This window comes from Trematomus bernacchii, unplaced genomic scaffold (genome assembly GCF_902827165.1).
Source record: "Trematomus bernacchii unplaced genomic scaffold, fTreBer1.1, whole genome shotgun sequence".
Taxonomy (NCBI): domain Eukaryota; kingdom Metazoa; phylum Chordata; class Actinopteri; order Perciformes; family Nototheniidae; genus Trematomus; species Trematomus bernacchii.
In genome coordinates this window covers 119660-139361 of record NW_022987581.1, presented here as the reverse complement: position 1 = coordinate 139361, position 19702 = coordinate 119660, and the positions used below count along the sequence as shown (strand labels likewise).

Sequence of the window (19702 nt, the reverse complement as noted above, 5' to 3'; positions counted from 1 at the left end):
CATATATGAAAATCATCAAAGCCAGGAGGAACATATTTGCATGAAGGTCCCTGAGATGTCACAAGTTAGACACATTTATTGTTGTTTGTTTGGTTTGGCTCATGTTAACTCTCCTGTCATTTCAGATCCCGCCTTTCTCCAGGCTCTTGTAATTAGAGATGGCAAATCCGGATCCTTTTACGGACTCAGGGTCTTCTGAGTCAGTCATTGAAGAGATCCGGATCATACGAGTCATTTGAGTCATATGAGTCAGCATCACCAAGACCGTAGAAATCCTATCGGTGAAACCGAAAAGTTGATGCATTTCACGAGCATATTATTATTCCATATATTTTGAATATATATATATATTTGTATATATATATATATAATATCTGCATGTATATTTTCTATTTCGACATGTATATTTTATATTTTATTTTATTTTTCTTTCTATTCTTGTATATTTTGTAGTTTTGTTTTATTGTAAAATGCCTTTTATGCTGCTGTAACAACAATTTCCCAATTTGGGATCAATAAAGTACTATCTATCTATCTATCTATTAAACTGACGTTATATTAACCTCCGCTACACAGTGTATTTTGCTTTAATAAAAAATGTTGATCACAAAAAAAAGGGTTATTTTGCGATTTGGCGAATCTGAGTCTGCTGTTGACTCGTGCATGAGGACGAGTCTGCTGGATCTCTGGATCAGCTGCTATATGGTTACGGCTCCGAGTCCGCACGAGTCTGATCCGCTGTGTGTTGCAGCGAGTCAGGATTTGCGAATCTGCGAGTCTGCGAATCTGCGAGTCTGCGAGTCTGCGAGTCTGCTGTTGATAGCGCGGGAGCCGGGTGCTGGAGGAGGGGCTATGCTCGTGCACATGACGAGTATGGATCTCTGGATCTGCTATGCTATTACGGTTAGGAGCCGTCGGCTCCTCTGAGTCCCCACGAGTCTGCAGGAAGTTTCACTGATCCGCGTCCCCTCCCCTGAGCCAAACGATCACTTCTGGCAGGCAGCTATCCTGTATACTTGCTAAAGGGTAGGTAGATGGACTGGGGTACGTTGTAATGTGATTTTACATGTTATAAAGAGAGTAGCGAGTGACGCAATTTATAGTTTTAATTTGTACGTCACACCAAGTGTGGGACTCAAGGACTCGGGTTAATGGAGAGGGGAGACTCGTCACGACCAGCTCATTTCTAGGATCCGGGTTAATGATCCGGATGAATCAGGACTCGCCCATCTCTACTTGTAATCAGCTCACTTCCCTCACCTGGCCTCCCCAGTCCTTCCCCTCACCTGTTACTCATTCCCTCATTACTCCACAGTACTTATACCACCTCACTATCTCTTGTCCTTTGCCAGATTGTCTTGTCTTTTCTGCCAAGCTCTCCAGTATTTGTTACTCTCTATCCTAGATTCTTGTCCTGCCCGGTTTTGACCCCTGCCTGCCATATTCGGATCTCGTGTTCCTGCCTGCCCCCTGTCTGGTTTTTGTTGCCTATCTGATGGATTTCCTGGTTCTGACCCTGCCTGTCCCAGACCTGAATAAACTGAACGTTGTTAAAAACTGGTTTTATCTGAGTCGTGCTATTGGGTTCTGATCTGTACCTGTGACCGTGACATGAGATAAAATCAGGGTTTGACAGACAAAAAAACATTGTGTCAGATGTCATTACCTGTCCAATTTTGTTATGTATGATTATATATTTCACATTTACATCAATTAAAAAATATCCACTACTAGTTTTTCATTTATTATTCTTGCATTATAAATTATTGCAGTTGAAATACAATGGGTGTTTGAATCCCTGAGATATTTGTGTAAATTAAATACAAAATCAAACAGACAAGACATCAACAAAATAAATAACAATAAAAGAAAAAGTAAATGCAGAAAAGTGCTATGGCTTGTTTAAAATATGTAAATCAAATCTTTCTATAATACAGAACAATTAAGTTGTATTCTTATTTATTTATAGTAGGAAAAAAACTCTTAAAATACACAAAATCAACATTTACTTTCTTTCCATGAGATCCCATTTCCTTAACTTTCACTATAGAGAGGTGAAGTCCCTCCCTTTCCGGGGGAGCTCCATGGGACCTTATTTCGGAAAAAGTATATATTGAAGTCAATGGCGAGAGAAAGATTATCTTTCGATTCCGTTTGAATTGTGCCACGAATTACACATATGATGTTTGTCAATTTAAAAGATAATTTTGCAAGTCAAAAAAATTAAAATGTGTCGTAAAACTGTGAAGTAACGCTTTTTTTGTGTGAAACCGCTCAATGAACTACATCTCCCGTCTCGCACCACACACCAAGACGGCCGTCACGTTGGCACATTTCACTTCTTTCTTTCAGAATGAGGCGGAAAGTATTAAAAGAGGTGAAAATCACTCCAAGTCTGGGCATGTTGAGAGCTGTACATACACACAAGGGGAGTTAGTCGGTTCCTAAGAGCCAGCATGCGGGGCCGGGATTCTGGGATTTGTAGTCTTTCTAGTTGCGTATTTTTCATAGTCTTATATTTCAACAGTTTTAAGGCAAACTGTGACTTTTTTGACATGGAAATGATTTTTTAAGATTGACAAACATCATACTGTATGTGTAAAGGCCCAGACACACCAGGCCGAAATCGTCCGTCTTCGGTTGTCTGACGACGAAGCATGCCCTGTCGCCCAAAGTCAATTTGGTGTGTCCCCGAACCCTCGGCCGTGACACGCCTTATTTGGCCTTTCACGGTCAACATGTTGAATCGGCCGTGTGTCGGACACAAGCTATCGGGCCAAGAAACCACTCTGATCAGCTGTTCAGCTAGCAAATGAGAAGCGAAACGGAAGTGAGGGACGTAAACAAACGATTTAAGAAGGCACAGGACAGCAGCTAAACCCCAGCAGGTGATACTTAAAGACATCAAACATAGCCCTTAAATGTCCTCTCTTACCTCCCACACATAGCAGGGACATCTCTGATATCGGCGGGAGCGTCCCCGGCTGTCCTCTGCTGAGAGCTCCGTGATTTGTTTGGTCAAGTCCGGTTTTTCATCTCATCGGTTTATTTGTCAGTATAAAGTTGCAGGATTAGTCTCAAGTACCTCAACATTGTCCTTAAGTACAGTGTCTAAGTAAATGAGATACTGTCTACTGCTGTTCATTTACCTATTGTGAGTCGCCTCGGATAAAAGCATCACATGGAAATGTAAATTTAGCAAGAAGTGGCCATTATTACATTACATACATTACTACATTGCTGACTCAATAAACTACACACCCGCCAGAACACTGCGATCATCAGATGCAGGTCTATTAACTGTGATTTTATAGTATGTCTGCACTTTATGTGCTCATTTCATCATTCATGTATTTTATATTCTACTAAAACTGAATCTAACCATAAACAAGGTGGCCTGTTGGGATATATATATATAATATCTGCATTATTTTATCCCACTTTGTGCTTTGCTCTTGCTGCTTGTTTTACACTGATTGTATGTCTTATTTCTTACTGATGTAAAGCACTTTGATCTGTAATCCCCTGTATGAAAGGTGTTATACAAATAAAGTGTTTATTATTATTCAGATGGATGTTTCTGCCCCTCTGTTAATTCTCCCATTATCCTCCTCAATCTGCCTAGAAGTATTGTAATGTTGTAGCTGTTACTATAACCAATACTAATGCTAGGGCTGCAACTGACAGTTATGTAGGCACATTGTTATTGTTTCTTATCGCTGTGTGATTAAAAGAATAAACACAAATAGCAGGAACTTTATTACGTTTTTTGTTTATATCACAGTCTGTTCTTCTTCTCTGTCTTCCGGTTGTTGCCTCTTTTGAATGACGAATACACACTACCGCCGCCTGCTGGTAAGGAGAGTTATTGCCACTCACGCATGCGCAGTTCGTACGTGCTCGGCTGAAGTCTTTGCGGTGTGTTCCAGTGCGACACATGGCCAAGACGCAGGAGAACACGGCGACGCAACAGTCGGTGTCGGCGTCGGCGAGTTCTCTGGTGACTGCTTGGTGTGTCAGGGCCTTAATTCATGGCACAATTAAAACGGGATTGAAAGATACGTTTTCTCTCTCTATTGACTTCAATACATAATTTTTCCGAAATAAGGTCCCATAGACCGGAAGTAGATGGGCGTGACTTCGCCTCTCTATAGAGGCCCCCCCCTTCCGGTGGACCTCCATGGGACCTTATTTCGGAAAAAGTATGTATTGAAGTCAATGGAGAGAGAACGATTATCTTTCGATCCCATTTGAATTGTTCCACGAATTACACATATGATGTTTGTCAATTTAAAAGATAATTTTGCAAGTCAAAAAGAATAAAAATGTGTCGTAAAACTGTGAAGTAACACTTTTTTTGTGTGAAACGCTCAATGAACTACATCTCTGGTCTCGCACAACAACACACGTCACCAAGATGGCCGTCACTACTGTCTTGCCAAAAAAGGGATTGACTACCCTCACTATCACCCTCTCACCCTGACCCTCACCCTCACTATCACCCTCTCACCCTGACCCTCACCCTGACCCTCACCCTGACCCTCACCCTCACCCTCACTATCACCACAATGAAACACGTCCAGAAGAATGTCATGTAAAGCTGCCTGCCTGCCTGCCTTCCTTTGATTCTCTCTGAACTGCATGATCTTTTTAATGTTTAATGTCAACCATTTGTGCAGATAGCATGAAGTAGAAAAGATCGCCGATGCTAATGTAGCGTTAGCATTAGCATTTCTCCCCTGGGCTTAAATGGTGTATTATAGAATGATCCAACACAGTCTCACGGCATTTCGTGTTATAGTCACGAAATTAATCTATTGATTCGTGTTCACCAACACGATTTCGCCATTTTTTTCGTGTCACACAGAACGATTTTAGAAGCAATGTATTTATATTGGTAGTATGTTTCGTGCCTGCACCAAATAATAACAAATTAGAAGGAAAAAAAGATGACATAAAATACAGATGTCAGTATTCTGAGGCTCTGAGCCCCATTTCTTTTCCTCACTGACGGCAAAAAAACTCAGACATTATACAATTTAAAATAAAAGGGATAGGGTTAGGCTTAGGGTAAGATATTGAGTAAGAACATGTTTTTATGAACCACACAGCTTCTGGTCTTCCAAGCATACTTGCCAACCTTGAGACCTCAGAAATCGGGAGAGATTAAAAACCACCGCGCCGGGGGGGGGGTTGCTAGTGGATCGCCGGAGCTGTTAGAACAGGAGCCTCGCAGCGGGGAAACTGACTTTTAAAGATGAAAAGAACATCTACACATTATTGTAGTTGTAAGTGCAATGCCTTGCTGCCTGTAGCACCATCCTTGATGAGGACCAGGAAAGGAGTGAGCAGAGGGTAAAGTTGTCCATTCTTGTTCTGTGACTATCTTCCTCACCATGCTGAACATCCTCTCAGACTTTCAGTTGCGCGCGCTACTAAAGAGATGCGCTACCATGGAAACCAAACAATGGTGTAGCTGTATTAAAGTCCTCAGTGGAAACAGTCGTGAGTAAATCTGATTTAGTCAGAAATCGGGAGAAATGCGGGAGAAATATGACCCCGGGAGGAAACCGGGAGAGGGCAGTGAAATCGGGAGTCTCCCGCGAAAATCGGGAGGGTTGGCAAGTATGCTTCCAAGACCCGACCGGACAAAAAGACGTGTTGCAGGCACGAAACATACTACCAATAGAAATACATTGCATTTAAAATCGTTCTGTGTGACACGAAAAAAAGGTGAAAATCGTGTTGGTGAACACGAATCAATAGATTAAATTAATTTCGAAACACGAAATGCCGTGAGACTGGGTTGAATGATCACACCGGTGTGACAGTACACTTCAAAGGGTTCACGAAATATGACTACTACTCTTACTGTTTAACATTTTGGGTTACTTAATGTTACTTCATGTTAAGGCTAATAAAAATGACAAGGCTGTAATGCTAACTAACGTGCTTGCTACTAGCTAGGTAGCTAACTTGATCCAGCCACTCCTGGTCCTTTCATCAGACGGGAAGCGAAAGAACGAGCAAGACCCATTGCTGGTATGATAACAACCTGGTACTAAGCACACAGGCATCTTGTTAAAGTTATCTTATCTTAGCCAGCGCCATATAGATAGATTCTATCTATATGGCGCTGATCTTAGCTATCTCTTAGTGGAGGAAAACAATTGTGACATCAGTTATGACATCACTTACGCGACTCTGGGATTTGTAGTCTTTCTAGTTGCGTATTTTTCATAGTCTTATATTTCAACAGTTTTACAACAAACTGTGACTTTTTTGACATGGAAATTATTTTTTAAGATTGACAAACATCATATGTGTAATTCATGGCACAATTCAAACGGGATCGAAAGATACGTTTTCTCTCTCCATTGAGAGAAAACCATAATTTTTCCGAAATAGAGAGGCGAAGTCCCGCCCATCTACTTCCGACCCATGGGACCTTATTTTGGAAAAATTATGTATTGAAGTCAATGGGGAGAGAAAGATTATCTTTCGATCCCGTTTGAATTGTGCCACGAATTACACATATGATGTTTGTCAATCTTAACAAATAATTTCCATGTCAAAAAAGTCACAGTTTGTCGTAAAACTGTTGAAATATAAGACTATGAAAAATACGCTACTAGAAAGACTACAAATCCCAGAGTCGCGTAAGTGATGTCATTAACAATACACTCGTGTTACTCACTGAAACCTTGTAAAGCCGGTCCCGCATGCTGGCTCTTACGGAACCGACTAACTCCCCTTGTGTGTATGTACAGCTCTCAACATGCCCAGACTTGTAGTGATGTTCACCTCTTTTAATACTTTCTGCCTCATTCTGAAAGAAAGAAGTGAAATGTGTCAACGTGACGGCCGTCTTGGTGTGTGGTGCGAGACGGGAGATTTAGTTCATTGAGCGGTTTCACACAAAAAAAGTGTTACTTCACAGTTTTACGATACATTTTTTTTTTTTGACTTGTAAAATTATCTTTTAAATTGACAAACATCATATGTGTAATTCGTGGCACAATACAAACGGGATCGAAAGATAATCTTTCTCTCTCCATTGACATACTTTTTCCGAAATAAGGTCCCATGGAGCTCAACCGGAAGGGGAGGGACTTCGCCTCTCTTTAAGGTCCCATGGACCGGAAGTAGATGGGCGTGACTTCGCCACTCCATAACCGTTATGTTCATATAGCCCCGCCTACTTTGTACGCCACCGCCTGCTTATAGGTTGTCTCTCGTCCGTCAATCCTTTCATCCAATCGAATGAGAAGGGGCGGGACATGACGGGGTATTAATTAAAGGCACCCTGCGTCTCCTGTGTTAATCCTGTTGTGTTTTCTGTCTAATAGCCGCAAGGATTAAAGTCGTCAAAAGATATCCAGGTATTTATAACATTTTAAAGCTCATGCCGTTTTTTTGGCTGCATTACTTTGATATTAACAAGATAAAACGCTGTTGTAATGATTTAAACGTGTTAAAACGTAATATGGCATCTAGACGTAAAATGTAACACTAAATGGTTGTTATTTGTATGTATATGTGTGTGTTTGTTATATAGGTAGAAGCTTGCATTAGAAAATATATGCATAAGTGAGGAAATAATGTGGTTTTCTTGTATTTACAGTAAAATAAGCATCATGGCTCTGGACGGATGTGGCCTCCTCTGCAAATACACGCTGTTAATTTTCAACCTCATCTTTGCAGTAAGTGGTTTAATAATTATGATACTTCCTATTTTAATTCTTCCCTTTTTTGTTTACTTTATAGTGTTCTGTGCAAGTTTTAACGCTGTGAATAACTAATGGTTTGTAAGTGTTTCTGAGGTTGTGTTAAAGTTGTTGGTGTGCGCTGGCACACTTTAGGTTTCGTTTCTGCGGAATACATCCATGGGAATACCAGCTTCCTGAGACTTTCATTTCCTGAGTTCTCTATTATGACAGGTGTCACCACCCGATCTGCAGCCCTGCCCTATCTGCAGTGCGCATGTGCGAGATGGTCCGCCATATTGCACAACTCCGTACGGCAACCCAACTAGGACACTTGACACAGTGGCATTTGGCAAAGCACACAAAGAAAACTCCGAAAACCGAGCGAGATGAGTTATTGTTATTACAACGTGACTTAACTATTATTTAACAACTATTTTTATTGGGTTCTTTTATTTGGGGTTAAGTACATTGTAAGAATAAGTGAGAAATGGATTTAACTTCTGTTAGACAGCTATCATACTGAATACATATTTACTGTGAATGTATGCAAAAATGTATAGCACATAGCTGTCTAACAGAAGTTAAATCCATTTCTCACTTATTCTTACAATGTACTTAACCCCAAATAAAAGAACCCAATAAAAATAGTTGTTAAATAATAGTGAAGTCACGTTGTAATAACAATGTGTTTATATCTACGGTGACAGCAGGTATGGCGCCTCTGTGTGGTCACATACAGGAAGGAGAAAGGAAAACAAAATATTTTAAAACAGGGGTGTCCAAACATTTTCCCCCGAGGGGTAATTATACTTTACATGAAGGTTTATGTACAAATTAACTGTATATTAATAACACATTTAGGAATTAAATAAAAACTGTGCACAAAACGACAATAAAACTGTTTACATGTGTTAACCACAATATAAACATTAGTGTATTGGTATTAATAAAGATATTAATGATAAAAAAATAGATTATTGATCTTTTTTATTCATATCTATATCCCTAGTCAAGTATTTTTTTAATTACTTTTTTACATTTTTGAATTCCACTGCTGTAATATGTAAAATAACATAGCGATTAAGCATGGTATTCTCTGTTTTGCACAATTATTCATATCAATTCAGATCTAATTGTGTCACGGTTTGGCTAGAAGCTGGGCCCAGCAGTCAGAACAAGATCTCAGTACTTTTATTTTGTTTTTCTCTGCTATCATGTTGCCTTGTGGTTGTGAGTATTTTGTGGTTTGACTGGTGTTAGTGTGCCTCTCCGTCCCTGTTGGTTTCATTCTGCACTTTTACATGACACCTCTTATACCACACAGCGTGAACAAACCCGAAAATACATCAGCGTCCGAAACCATAAATCTGAATGTGAAACCGTGTGAAGCTTCGTGTCTGATGCACATTCACACTGTGGTTATTCTTTGTGTTTTTCTGTGGTTGTGCAGCTGGTGGGGTTTGTGTTCCTGGGTCTGGGCCTGTGGCTGAGGTTCAGCGATAGCACCAGAGCTATCTTTGAATTCGAGGCCCTCGACTCAAGTGCATTCGTTATTGGTCAGTACATATGTGGCATGATTTCACCAGAATAAACATATTGTGTGTCTGAAACATGTTTAATCACAGATCTTTATATCTTTTTTTTAAGCGGTGACTATCCTGATTATCACGGGCTCGGTGATGCTGATCGTGGTCGTGTTTGGAGACTACGGCGCCTGCAGCGAGAAACGATGCGCTCTGCAAATAGTGAGACTTCTGTGTATACAGCCATATAGAATATACAGCCATTTTATGTGATTGCAAAAGCCTGCCTTACACAACTGGCTTTCTGTAACTAGTGCAGAACTCACTGTGAGATATGTTGTTTGCTTTGTCTAATATGCAAACATAACAACCTGAAAATGAGCATCATTTTTCCTCTTAAGTGTTAAGTTTAAAGGTGGGGTAGGTACTTTTGAGAAACCGGCTCGAGATACACTTTTTGTTATATTCCATGGAATGCTCTTAACATCCCGATAGCAATGAATATCTGAAGTGCTTTGACAAAAAATCCATTAAAAAATGTCATCTGTGGAAGCCGTGGCGCTGTAAAAAGCACGACCAATCATTTTAGCTGGCCCGGCTAAAATAACTGGATGGCCTACCTGCCTGTCAGCCTTCCATCTGTGCACAAACTTATCTCGTGCCCTCATTGGTCATGTGCGCGTTCGTGTGTGTTGGAGGAGGGGCTCTGTAAGGAAGTGGCAGATTTTTTCCGGCTGTGTATTTTCAAATTCTAGCGCACTCGAGCTGGTTTCTCCAAAATTACCCACCCCACCTTTAAAGGTCACCTATTATGCAAAATCCACTTTTTCATGTCTTTTCTACATCAACATGTGTCCCCTCTGTGGAAAGAGATTCTGAAAGTTCCACATGCGAGCGAGGAACAGAGAATGTATAAATATCCTTCAGTTTTCCCAAGAAATCGACTGGGTTTACTAACGGCTTCCTCTCTGTGTAGTTTTCAGCACTGGTGGCCATCCTGGGAATTACTGTGGTTGTTTTGGGAGTGATTAATAGTTCCAGGTCAGACGAGGTAAGATGGAAGGAAAACAAACAAGAGAAGAATAAATGTTTAAAATGAAAATACTTTATGTATGTTCATGAAATTGCGTTTTATTTTTCAGATTGGATTGAGCATGGGGGAGTTCTACTCTAGCATATATTTGCTGTATGTGGCTAACAGCGACCCAGTTCTTGCTGTCACTCTCACATTCATCCAAAAACTGGTAAGCACTTTATTTCCTTCTTGGAATGAAGAATGGAAGAAGATTTAAAAGTGCAACTTTGCTATTAAAAATAAATAAAAAATACATATGTAATCACTAAAAACTCTCAAAAAATATAACTAAAATGAGTGTCTAATAATACATTTTGAGCCTTATTTATATATTTGAAAATGTGTTTAAATGAGAGTAGATTTGCTTATTACTCGTGTCTTTATTTACTTCCACATTGATTATATAATGTGAGATGTAAAATATGTGGTTGTGATTCTTATTTATTTAATTGTCAGTGTTTTAAATCTCCCTTCATCTCGTTCCTCTGTAGCTTCACTGCTGTGGAGCGACCGGGATTACGTCGTTAGACTTTGCCAAGGAAACCTGTCCCAAACCAGACACCATTTGGGAACACATCAAGATGGATGTAAGTTAATGCCAATTAGCATTTTACTGTCGTACTTTAGCCTGTTAGCATGCTAATGAACTATGACAAATCCAAGCTTGTATATGTGTCCAGTATTGTATGACTTTGAGTTACGATATTTTAAGTAATTTTATTTAAAGACACTTACAATGTGGGTTTACTTGTGTTTAAAACAAACAAAAAATGAGGACTGCCCCTAATAGTCGAATAATCACTAGTCGACTAATAAAGTCTTAATCGAGCAATTTTTCATTAGTCGATTAGTTTAAAAAAAGATATGTTATATTAAAAAAAAGAGCTCCGTGCGCTGCATGTGCTATGACGCGTCACCTGGAAACCCTCAGACTTCATTCAGAGCGGAGCCTGGTGATAAAGTTAATTTGGTGAGGCAGGAAATTTAAAGTGTGGATCTTTCTGAGCGAGTAAAGGACGAGTCCCACAAGGTGACATGCAAACTACGACGCGTAAAAGTCTCCTCCATACCCACCATCAGAGCGCAGCTTCCTGAATGCCGGCTTCATAACAAAACACGGAGCTTAATTATCGCGACAACGTGTTTTACTTTCTCAGACTCGGAGGAAAACAGCAGCAGTGAGTCAGCCTAACTTTGTATCAACATATATAGACCTATAATATATCAACATTCTGACCTCAGAAAACGATGGGATTTTTGCCGATGCTCATATTTTCAGTGTTTCCGTTTCCTCTGTAATATTTATTGGCTTTTTTATATTCAGATATGAATAATAGAAACTAGAACTAAATGTTCCATGTGTGTCCTCGCTGCTTGTTCATACACACAATAAGGGCGGTGGTGGCGAAGTCCATAGAGACTTGGCTTGGCAACTGGAAGGTCACCAGTTCAACTTCCGGAAAGACCAAGTGCTACCGAGGTGTCCCTGAGCAAGGCACCGTTCCCTACACTGCTCCCCGGGCGCCGTACATAATGGCAGCCCACTGCTCCTAACACTAGGATGGGTCAAATGCAGAGAAACCATTTCGTTACATAGTACCTGTACTACGTAATGACAATAAGTTGAATCTTATCTTATCTTATAAGAATCCTTACCGGAGCTTCTGCTGTTAGAACCGCTGCATCCATGCGCTGTGACTCTCAGGCGCTCTCTACATTTATTTTATATTTCAAAGGTTCATTATTACAGTTTTATTTTATATTTTATGTGAAGCACATCGTCCACTGAAACCATTTTGGGTGAAAAAAATATATATATTAATAATCATAATGTATCGTAAACGTGGGACGATTAGAAAAATCTTTAGTCGAGGGCAGCCCTACAAAAAGTTAACACCCTTTTCCGGCAGTGGCTCAGTCAGTAGGGGCTTGGACTGGGAGCTGTAGGGTCGCCAGTTCAAGTCCCCGACCAGACATACAAATGGAGTGTGGACTGCTACTTGGAGAGGTCCCAGTTCACCTCCTGCCCTGCCGTGGTGCCCTTGAGCAAGGCACCGGACATTGCCCTTCGATCCCATTGCTCCCCGGGCGCTGTACAATAGCTGCCCACTGCTCCTAGTACTAGACTCCTGGTAATAGGATGGGTTAAATGCAGAGAACAAATGTCACTGTGTGTGCTGTGTGCTCTACATGTGTGACCATTAAAGAGGGTTTCATCCCTCCCCAATATATATATACCTCTTCTTTCATTTTAATTTCTTTACAATTCAACGTTTATTATCATGATTTAGCCTGTTAACAACTAAATATGACAACAAAAAGTTAGTATATCTGTCCAGTATCGTTTGATTTTAGTTATTATATGTTCACTTAAGACAGTATTACAATGTAGGTTAACCTGTATTTGAAACGGACAAATAAATAAACACCTTTTTTCATATAATATTCAACACGTTTACTAACATAGTTTAGCCTGTTAGCATGCTAGCAGTTAACTATGACAAAACTAAGTTTGTATATCTCTCCAGTATTGTAGGATTTTGTGTTATGTGTTCACTTAAAACACTATTACAATGTAGGTTTACGTGTTTGTAAACTGACCAAAAATTAACATCTATTTTTCATATTTTCCTTCTAATATTCGCCACGTTTACTATCATAATTATTCTTGTTAGCATGCTAGCAGTTAACTGTGACAAAACTAAGTCTGTATATCTTTCAAGTATCGTTTGATTTTGAGTTATTATGTGATCACTTAAAGACACTTACAATGTAGGTTTCCGTGTGTTTGAACCAGACAAAAAACACCCCTTTCCTCCTTCTCTTAGAATATTTACCACATTTAGTATCTTTGTTGCTAGCCTATCTGAGACTGTTAGCATGCTAGCAGTTAGCTATTACGAAACTAAGTTTATATATCCCTCCAGCATTGTAGGATTTTGAGTTATTATGTGTTGACTTAATACTATTACAATGTATGTTTACGTGTGTTTGAAACAGACAAAAAAAAACACCCCTTTAGTCTCTTTGTTACTAGCCTATCTTAGACTGTTAGCATGCTAGCAGTTAGCTATTATGAAACTTCATTTGTTTATCTGTTCAATGTTGTAGGATTTTGAGTTATCTTTTTTTAAGACACTATAACATGTGGGTTTACATGTCTGACACAAAATAAACCTATTCTTTCCCTCTTTTTCTTAGATTATTTGCCACATTTAGTATTTTAGTTGCTAGCCTATCTTAGCCTGTTAGCATGCTAGCAGTTAAATATAACAAAACTAATGTTGTTTATCTCTCCAGTGTTGTAGGATTTTGAGTCACGATCTGTATTCGCTTTTGAAATTAGTTCCTTCTAGGTTTATATGTGTTTAAAACTGACAATAATCCCCTTTTTTCTTGGTGCTATACAGGCTTGTCCTGGGGTGATTATTAATGTCTTCAACGACAAAGCACCGCTGGTGATGGGCCTGTTCGTCGGAACTGGAGTTTTTCTGGTAAGAGCAGATGTGTTGCATGCTTCAAAATTGAAATGCAGTAAATAGATTTGTTTCAGCTAAAATAGGACGGTGAACAAAATGTACCCATTTTTGTATTTACTGTATAGTCACATGTTTACTTTAAAAATGAGTTGCCTAAAACAGTTAAGCACACATATATAAATGACAGCACAGTGTACTCTACCTTCAATTCAAATTCACACTAATGGTTTTTGTTTATTTATAACTAAAGAACATATCAATTACATAATATAATTTTTGCCACGTTTACTGTCTCAGTTTAGCCTGTTAGCATGCTAGCACTTACTATGACCTGAATCGGTATATTTGCGAAGACTGCAGTTACAAGAGAAATAAAATAATTTCTAATACATATTTAAATTAACCTTTGATTGGACCATCCAAGAACCCTAAAATAACCTTACTTTTACTGCATACAGGATATCTTAAATAATAATACTTCACGCAAAACAGTATAACAATTAAAACTATTTAGCATTGAGTTAGCATTAGCTGTTACAAAAGTGGTGGGGCACAAAAAACTTAGATGTCTATATATAAGCTTCTGCAGTGAGGTTCATGGCTGGTGAGGCACTGGCACTGACTCTTCAGGTTTACAAATATTATATTTTGACCTAAACCAAAATATAATATTATTTTCAAAAGCTTTTTTTGTCTGATGCTTCGATTAATTTTAAACAGACAGTTCAACAAAAGGATACCCAAAAAATGTAATTTTATCATTTAAATATTGAATTGTTCTCTCTTAGTAAGATCCCATTTTCAAAAAATTGCGGTCTTACCTTGACTTGAAGATGAAGTCCATTTGTCTATCCTTCTGGACAAAAAATTCTATAACTTTTTTGTAAAAGTCCTCCTTATGTTCTTGTAGTTTCAAAAGTCTATCATAAATCTAATCGATAGATTTATGATTCGAAAATTATAAAAGTAGGGTAGACATGTGGATGTTATCCGGCTGAACAAAACGTGCATTTATCTAACAGGTACGTTTCCCACAGATCTTATTTCGAGCTATTTTCTAAAATTCTATGGAGAAACCTCATTGCTTTTTTGCAGCTTACTTCCTGGTTTTAGGACGCGTCACTGCAGCTCTCTCGTCTCCTCTTCACACACCACACTTTTCGCGGCACACGTACTTACAGCCAATCAGCTCTGAATGATGTGAGATGACGTATGGTGGGGATGGCAGCTCTGTGCCCCTATAGAGTGGCGAAGTCCCTCCCCTTCCGGTTGAGCCCCATGGGACCTTATTTCGGAAAAGTTATGCATTGAAGTCAATGGAGAGAGAAAGATTATCTTTCGATCCCGTTTGAATTGTGCCACGAATTACACATATGATGTTTGTCAATTTAAAAGATAATTTTGCAAGTTAAAAAAAAAAAAATGTGGCGTAAAACTGTGAAGTAACACATTTGTTTGTGTGAAACGCTCAATGAACTACATCTCTGATCAACAACACACATCACCAAGATGGCCGTCACTACTGTCTTGTCAACAAAACGATTGACTATCCTCACTATCACCACAATGAAACACGTCCTGAAGAATGTCATGCAAAGCTGCCTGCCTGCCTTCCTTTGATTCTCTCTGAACTGCCTGGTCGTTTTAATGTTTAATGTCAACCATTTGTGCAGATAGCACAGGGTTGCCAACTTTGGGTACCTGGCTGGAGTGAGATTTTGATATCATGGGTTTAATTCGGTTTAATTACACATATGCGCACAAAATGACTGCTATCGTGTCAGCAGCGGGACCTTAGCATATAGGATATATATACAATATATACAAATACACAATAATGGATACAGACTATAAAGGGCACACAGTTTCATTCACTAATGAAAGTCAAACATGTTTGTTTCCACTGTTTTATTGTGTGCCTGTCGCGATAAGCCATTAATTGACTTATCGTACGATAAATAAAAATGAACTTGATAACTTTTCTGACCTCGATAAATTGCCATTTACATGAGGATGTGACTAGCAGTTTGAAAGGATGTACTTGAATTATTATTATATATTATCATTATGTCAGTGGTCTAAAATGGTCATACAACGGTGCCGTATATTATCGTTTATCGCAATAATTTCCGGGAAAATTTATCCAACAAAATTAATTATCGTGAGAGGCCTATACATGAAACACACACACACAAACAAATCTACAGACTTACTCCAAACTGCCAAATATATAAATTAACACACTCTCACTCTCATATACTCATACAATCATTTCTACTGGATCTTAGATCTGCGCATGCACAATACGGGTCGGCAGTTGCGGCTCCAGAGTATTTTTGTTGGGTAATCTATGGTAGGGCTAACCCATACAGTGGTGGGGCTCAAGTCAGTATTTGCAATGTAATTACATACACGCTCCCCCCGACAGTGAAACGCCACGCGTGAGGTTTAGATTATTTCCCTGTCTCAATCCAAATTGAACTGTATGAAATAAAAAGGCACATTTGTCTTGTAGTAAATAAAAAGGACGACCTGGAGCCAATCCTGCAATTTCCCCACAGGTGGAAGAGTTGACGTGCTGAAAACCCAACCCCTGCAGGGGGGTCTGGGGGGATTCTCCCCCAGGAGATTTTTTTAAATACTAACATAAAATACACATTCTGGTACTCTCTTGAGAAGAAAAATAAATACATCTATTACTACATGACATATTTAAAAAAATGAATGCCATTTTAGTTTTTTGTTACTTTGTTCTGAAAGCTGAACCTGCTGCTCCTCACAGAGAGAAGAGGGAAGAGGCTGTGTGAATTACTTTACATTGTGGATAAGGGTGGCTAGCCCCCATTGTTCTGTGTGTCAAAATGAAAGACAGCCCACACACCTATCAATCATCAAACCCTGGGGTCTTATTTCATTACGTGTTGATTTATATCAACACGAATGTTGTATCGATGTATAGAGATGTACTACCGCAAAAGTATTCTCCGTCGGGACTTCCTGCAGCAACACCACGCCGTTATCGTGATTCTGATTGGCCAGAAGACATTATCAAAGATGTTCTATTGAGAAGACGATCACTACGTGACAAAAGTTTTCAAAACCGTTTCTAGTCTTCGGTATTCTTGTTTTTGGCATGAGAATAGTTTGGGCAGCGTGAGAGCGTGAGATTGAGAGTGAAAGCGTGTGTCACACGCCAGATGCGTGAGAGTTGGCAACCCTGAGATAGCATGAAGTAGAGAAGATCGCCGATGCTAACGTTAGCGTTAGCATTTCTCCCCCGGGCTTAAATGGTGTATTATAGAATGATCACACCGGTGACAGTACTATTCAAAGGGTTCACGAAATATGACTACTACTCTTACTGTTTAACATTTTGGGTTACTTAATGTTACTTCATGTTAAGGCTAATAAAAATGACAAGGCTGTAATGCTAACTAACGTGCTAGCTACTAGCTAGGTAGCTAACTTGATCAAGCCACTCCTGGTCCTTTCATCAGACGGGAAGCAAAAGAACGAGCAAGACCCATTGCTGGTATGATAACAACCTGGTACTAAGCACACAGGCATCTTGTTAACGTTATCTTATCTTAGCCAGCGCCATATAGATAGATTATATCTATATTGCGCTGATCTTAGGTATCTGAATGCTGGAGGAAAACAATTGTGACATCACTTACGCGACTCTGGGATTTGTAGTCTTTCTAGTTACGTATTTTTCATAGTCTTATATTTCAACAGTTTTACGACAAACTGTGACTTTTTTGACATGGAAATGATTTTTTAAGATTGACAAACATCATATGTGTAATTCATGGCACAATTAAAACGGGATCGAAAGATAAGTTTTCTCTCCCCATTGACTTCAATGCATAATTTTTCCGAAATAAGGTCCCATTACCCGGAAGTATGTGGGCGTGACTTCGCCACTCTATGGTCTTTTGTTTTTTGCCACACACATTACATTGAAAAATACTCTGAGCATGCGCAGTGTAGTTTTTACAGTCACCGTTCACTTTGACAGTGAAAGGGTGGGGCATGATCAGGTTTTGTCCCACATGGCTCAAAACGGCACTGTAGACACTAATTAGAAGAACACAGACTAAAACAGCAATGTACAGACGAATCAGATGATTAAACATGACCTTAAAATATATTTTATATATTTTTTAATTTCTTTTTTTGCATCTCTTTGCATTTTTTGTAATCATTATGTGTAATACTTTCTGCTGACACTAGGTGGGGCTGTGCCCCACCTGCCCCTAATGACCAGTCGCCACTGGCTGTTACACAATTAGCTAATTGTGGGGACAATAAAGAGTAGTGAGTCTTGTATAACAGCTCCATACATTTTCAACATGCTTCATTTTGTTGTCTCTCATTGTTCATAAAGTTATTGCTTGTAGTCTAACCCCTATGCCCTCCTTTCTCTCTTAAAAAAAAAAAAACTCCTCCCCCTGTCTTGATTCAAACAATAATTTTCACAACATTTTTCACTCTCTTCATCACTGCTCCCCAAAAGCTCCTGGCTTTGATTTGCAGCTCAACCCTTTCTAAAAAGCTCATTAACTCATCCACTCCTCAGTACATGATCCTGACTCAGCCTCCACCATCTCACCTTGAATATATCCCCACCTCCACCTCCATTTCTTACTCTTTCCCCAACCAGCCGGTGGTCTTCACCCCTCTGACTGTGGCCAACATCCCCATAGTTATAACTTAGAGAGCACTTTTACCACAATGCTCGGGCATAGAGGATACAGATCTGGGTTTATTTCCACATTCACATTACTTCATGTTCATCTCTTCTGTGCATGCTCACTGTGGGGTCTCTTCAGCTCCCTTTAAAGGAAAAATCCACCCTTAAGTAAGTAAAATGTATTTATAAAGCGCTTTTCCCAGACATAGTCACAAAGTGCTTGACAAAGCATTAAAACATCATACGAATCATGAAAGCTTAAATGAACACAACAAAGCCACGTGTTAAGAAGTGCTAAAAACACAATACACAATAAAAACACAATAAAAACAGTTGCATCAAAAAAAATATAATTTCAACCTCAGTTTTTTATTTCTAATCTGCCTGTATTAAAAAAATACATTTATAAAGGGTTGGATTTTTCCTTAAAGTGTCTTCATATCTCATTTTGCCTTCCACACAAACGTCTCTTTTTGTAGCTGCATGCTAATTGTTAGCCTGGGCTGGTACCTGTCTTACATCGAAACTCATTCTGTGGCTGGTGTGACCCGGGTCAGGAAGCCTGGCTCTTATTCCCATCCCTCCTCTTCACCTCCCCTCCTCCCTCTTGTCTGAATGACAGGTTGTTGCCCTGGTCTGCAGCATTGTCCTGCTGACAAAGATCAAGAGAGAGCAGCAGGAGATCACTGCGCGATACACAACCGTGTACTAACAACAGGAGTTCAACCCTCATCAGCACTGGATTTCAAGCTTGAAAAATGTTACAAACATGTGTCTCTGTGGCTCAACTCCAAACTGATCCCAACACACTCTCCCCACTTCGACTCTGTTTCCAAAACCCTCCAACAGGGAGTTATCAAACCCTCCAACAGGAAGTTATTAAACCCTCCAACAGGGAGTTATTAAACCCTCCAACAGGAAGTTATTAAACCCTCCAACAGGAAGTTATCAAACCCCCCAACAGGGAGTTATTAAACCCTCCAACAGGAAGTTATCAAACCCTCCAACAGGAAGTTATCAAACCCCCCAACAGGAAGTTATTAAACCCTCCAACAGGAAGTTATCAAACCCTCCAACAGGAAGTTATTAAACCCCCCAACAGGGAGTTATTAAACCCTCCAACAGGAAGTTATTAAACCCTCCAACAGGGAGTTATCAAACCCTCCAACAGGAAGTTATTAAACCCTCCAACAGGGAGTTATTAAACCCTCCAACAGGGA

At 39.5% G+C, this 19702-nt stretch overlaps 2 protein-coding genes across 4 annotated transcripts in view; both read left to right on the top strand.

Annotated features, from left to right (window-relative positions):
• The window catches only part of LOC117479983 (CD81 antigen-like), a 51348-nt gene extending 49544 nt beyond the window's left edge, over nucleotides 1-1804 (top strand). Inside the window, exon 9 of one of the 2 annotated variants that reach the window (XM_034127105.1) lies at nucleotides 1406-1804. In XM_034127105.1, the coding sequence (XP_033982996.1) occupies nucleotides 1406-1591 (186 nt within the window). In that variant the 3' untranslated portion in view covers nucleotides 1592-1804. Of the gene's footprint in view, nucleotides 1-125; nucleotides 245-1405 lie in introns of those variants that run through there. The other variant, XM_034127109.1, reaches the window with a different exon arrangement.
• Nucleotides 1805-7273: 5469 nt separating this feature from the next.
• Nucleotides 7274-19478, top strand: LOC117479985 (CD9 antigen-like). Of its 2 annotated transcripts, none has more exons than XM_034127113.1 (9): nucleotides 7274-7382; nucleotides 7625-7703; nucleotides 9160-9265; nucleotides 9357-9454; nucleotides 10209-10283; nucleotides 10375-10476; nucleotides 10799-10894; nucleotides 13718-13801; nucleotides 19105-19478. In XM_034127113.1, the coding sequence occupies exons 2-9, from the start codon at nucleotides 7638-7640 to the stop codon at nucleotides 19192-19194; spliced, it is 717 nt and encodes a 238-aa protein (XP_033983004.1). In that variant the 5' UTR covers nucleotides 7274-7382; nucleotides 7625-7637; the 3' UTR covers nucleotides 19195-19478. The 2 variants fall into 2 exon arrangements, with proteins under 2 accessions (XP_033983004.1, XP_033983003.1); XM_034127112.1 differs by lacking the exon at nucleotides 19105-19478 and adding an exon at nucleotides 18306-18830.
• The last annotated feature ends 224 nt before the right edge of the window (nucleotides 19479-19702 follow it).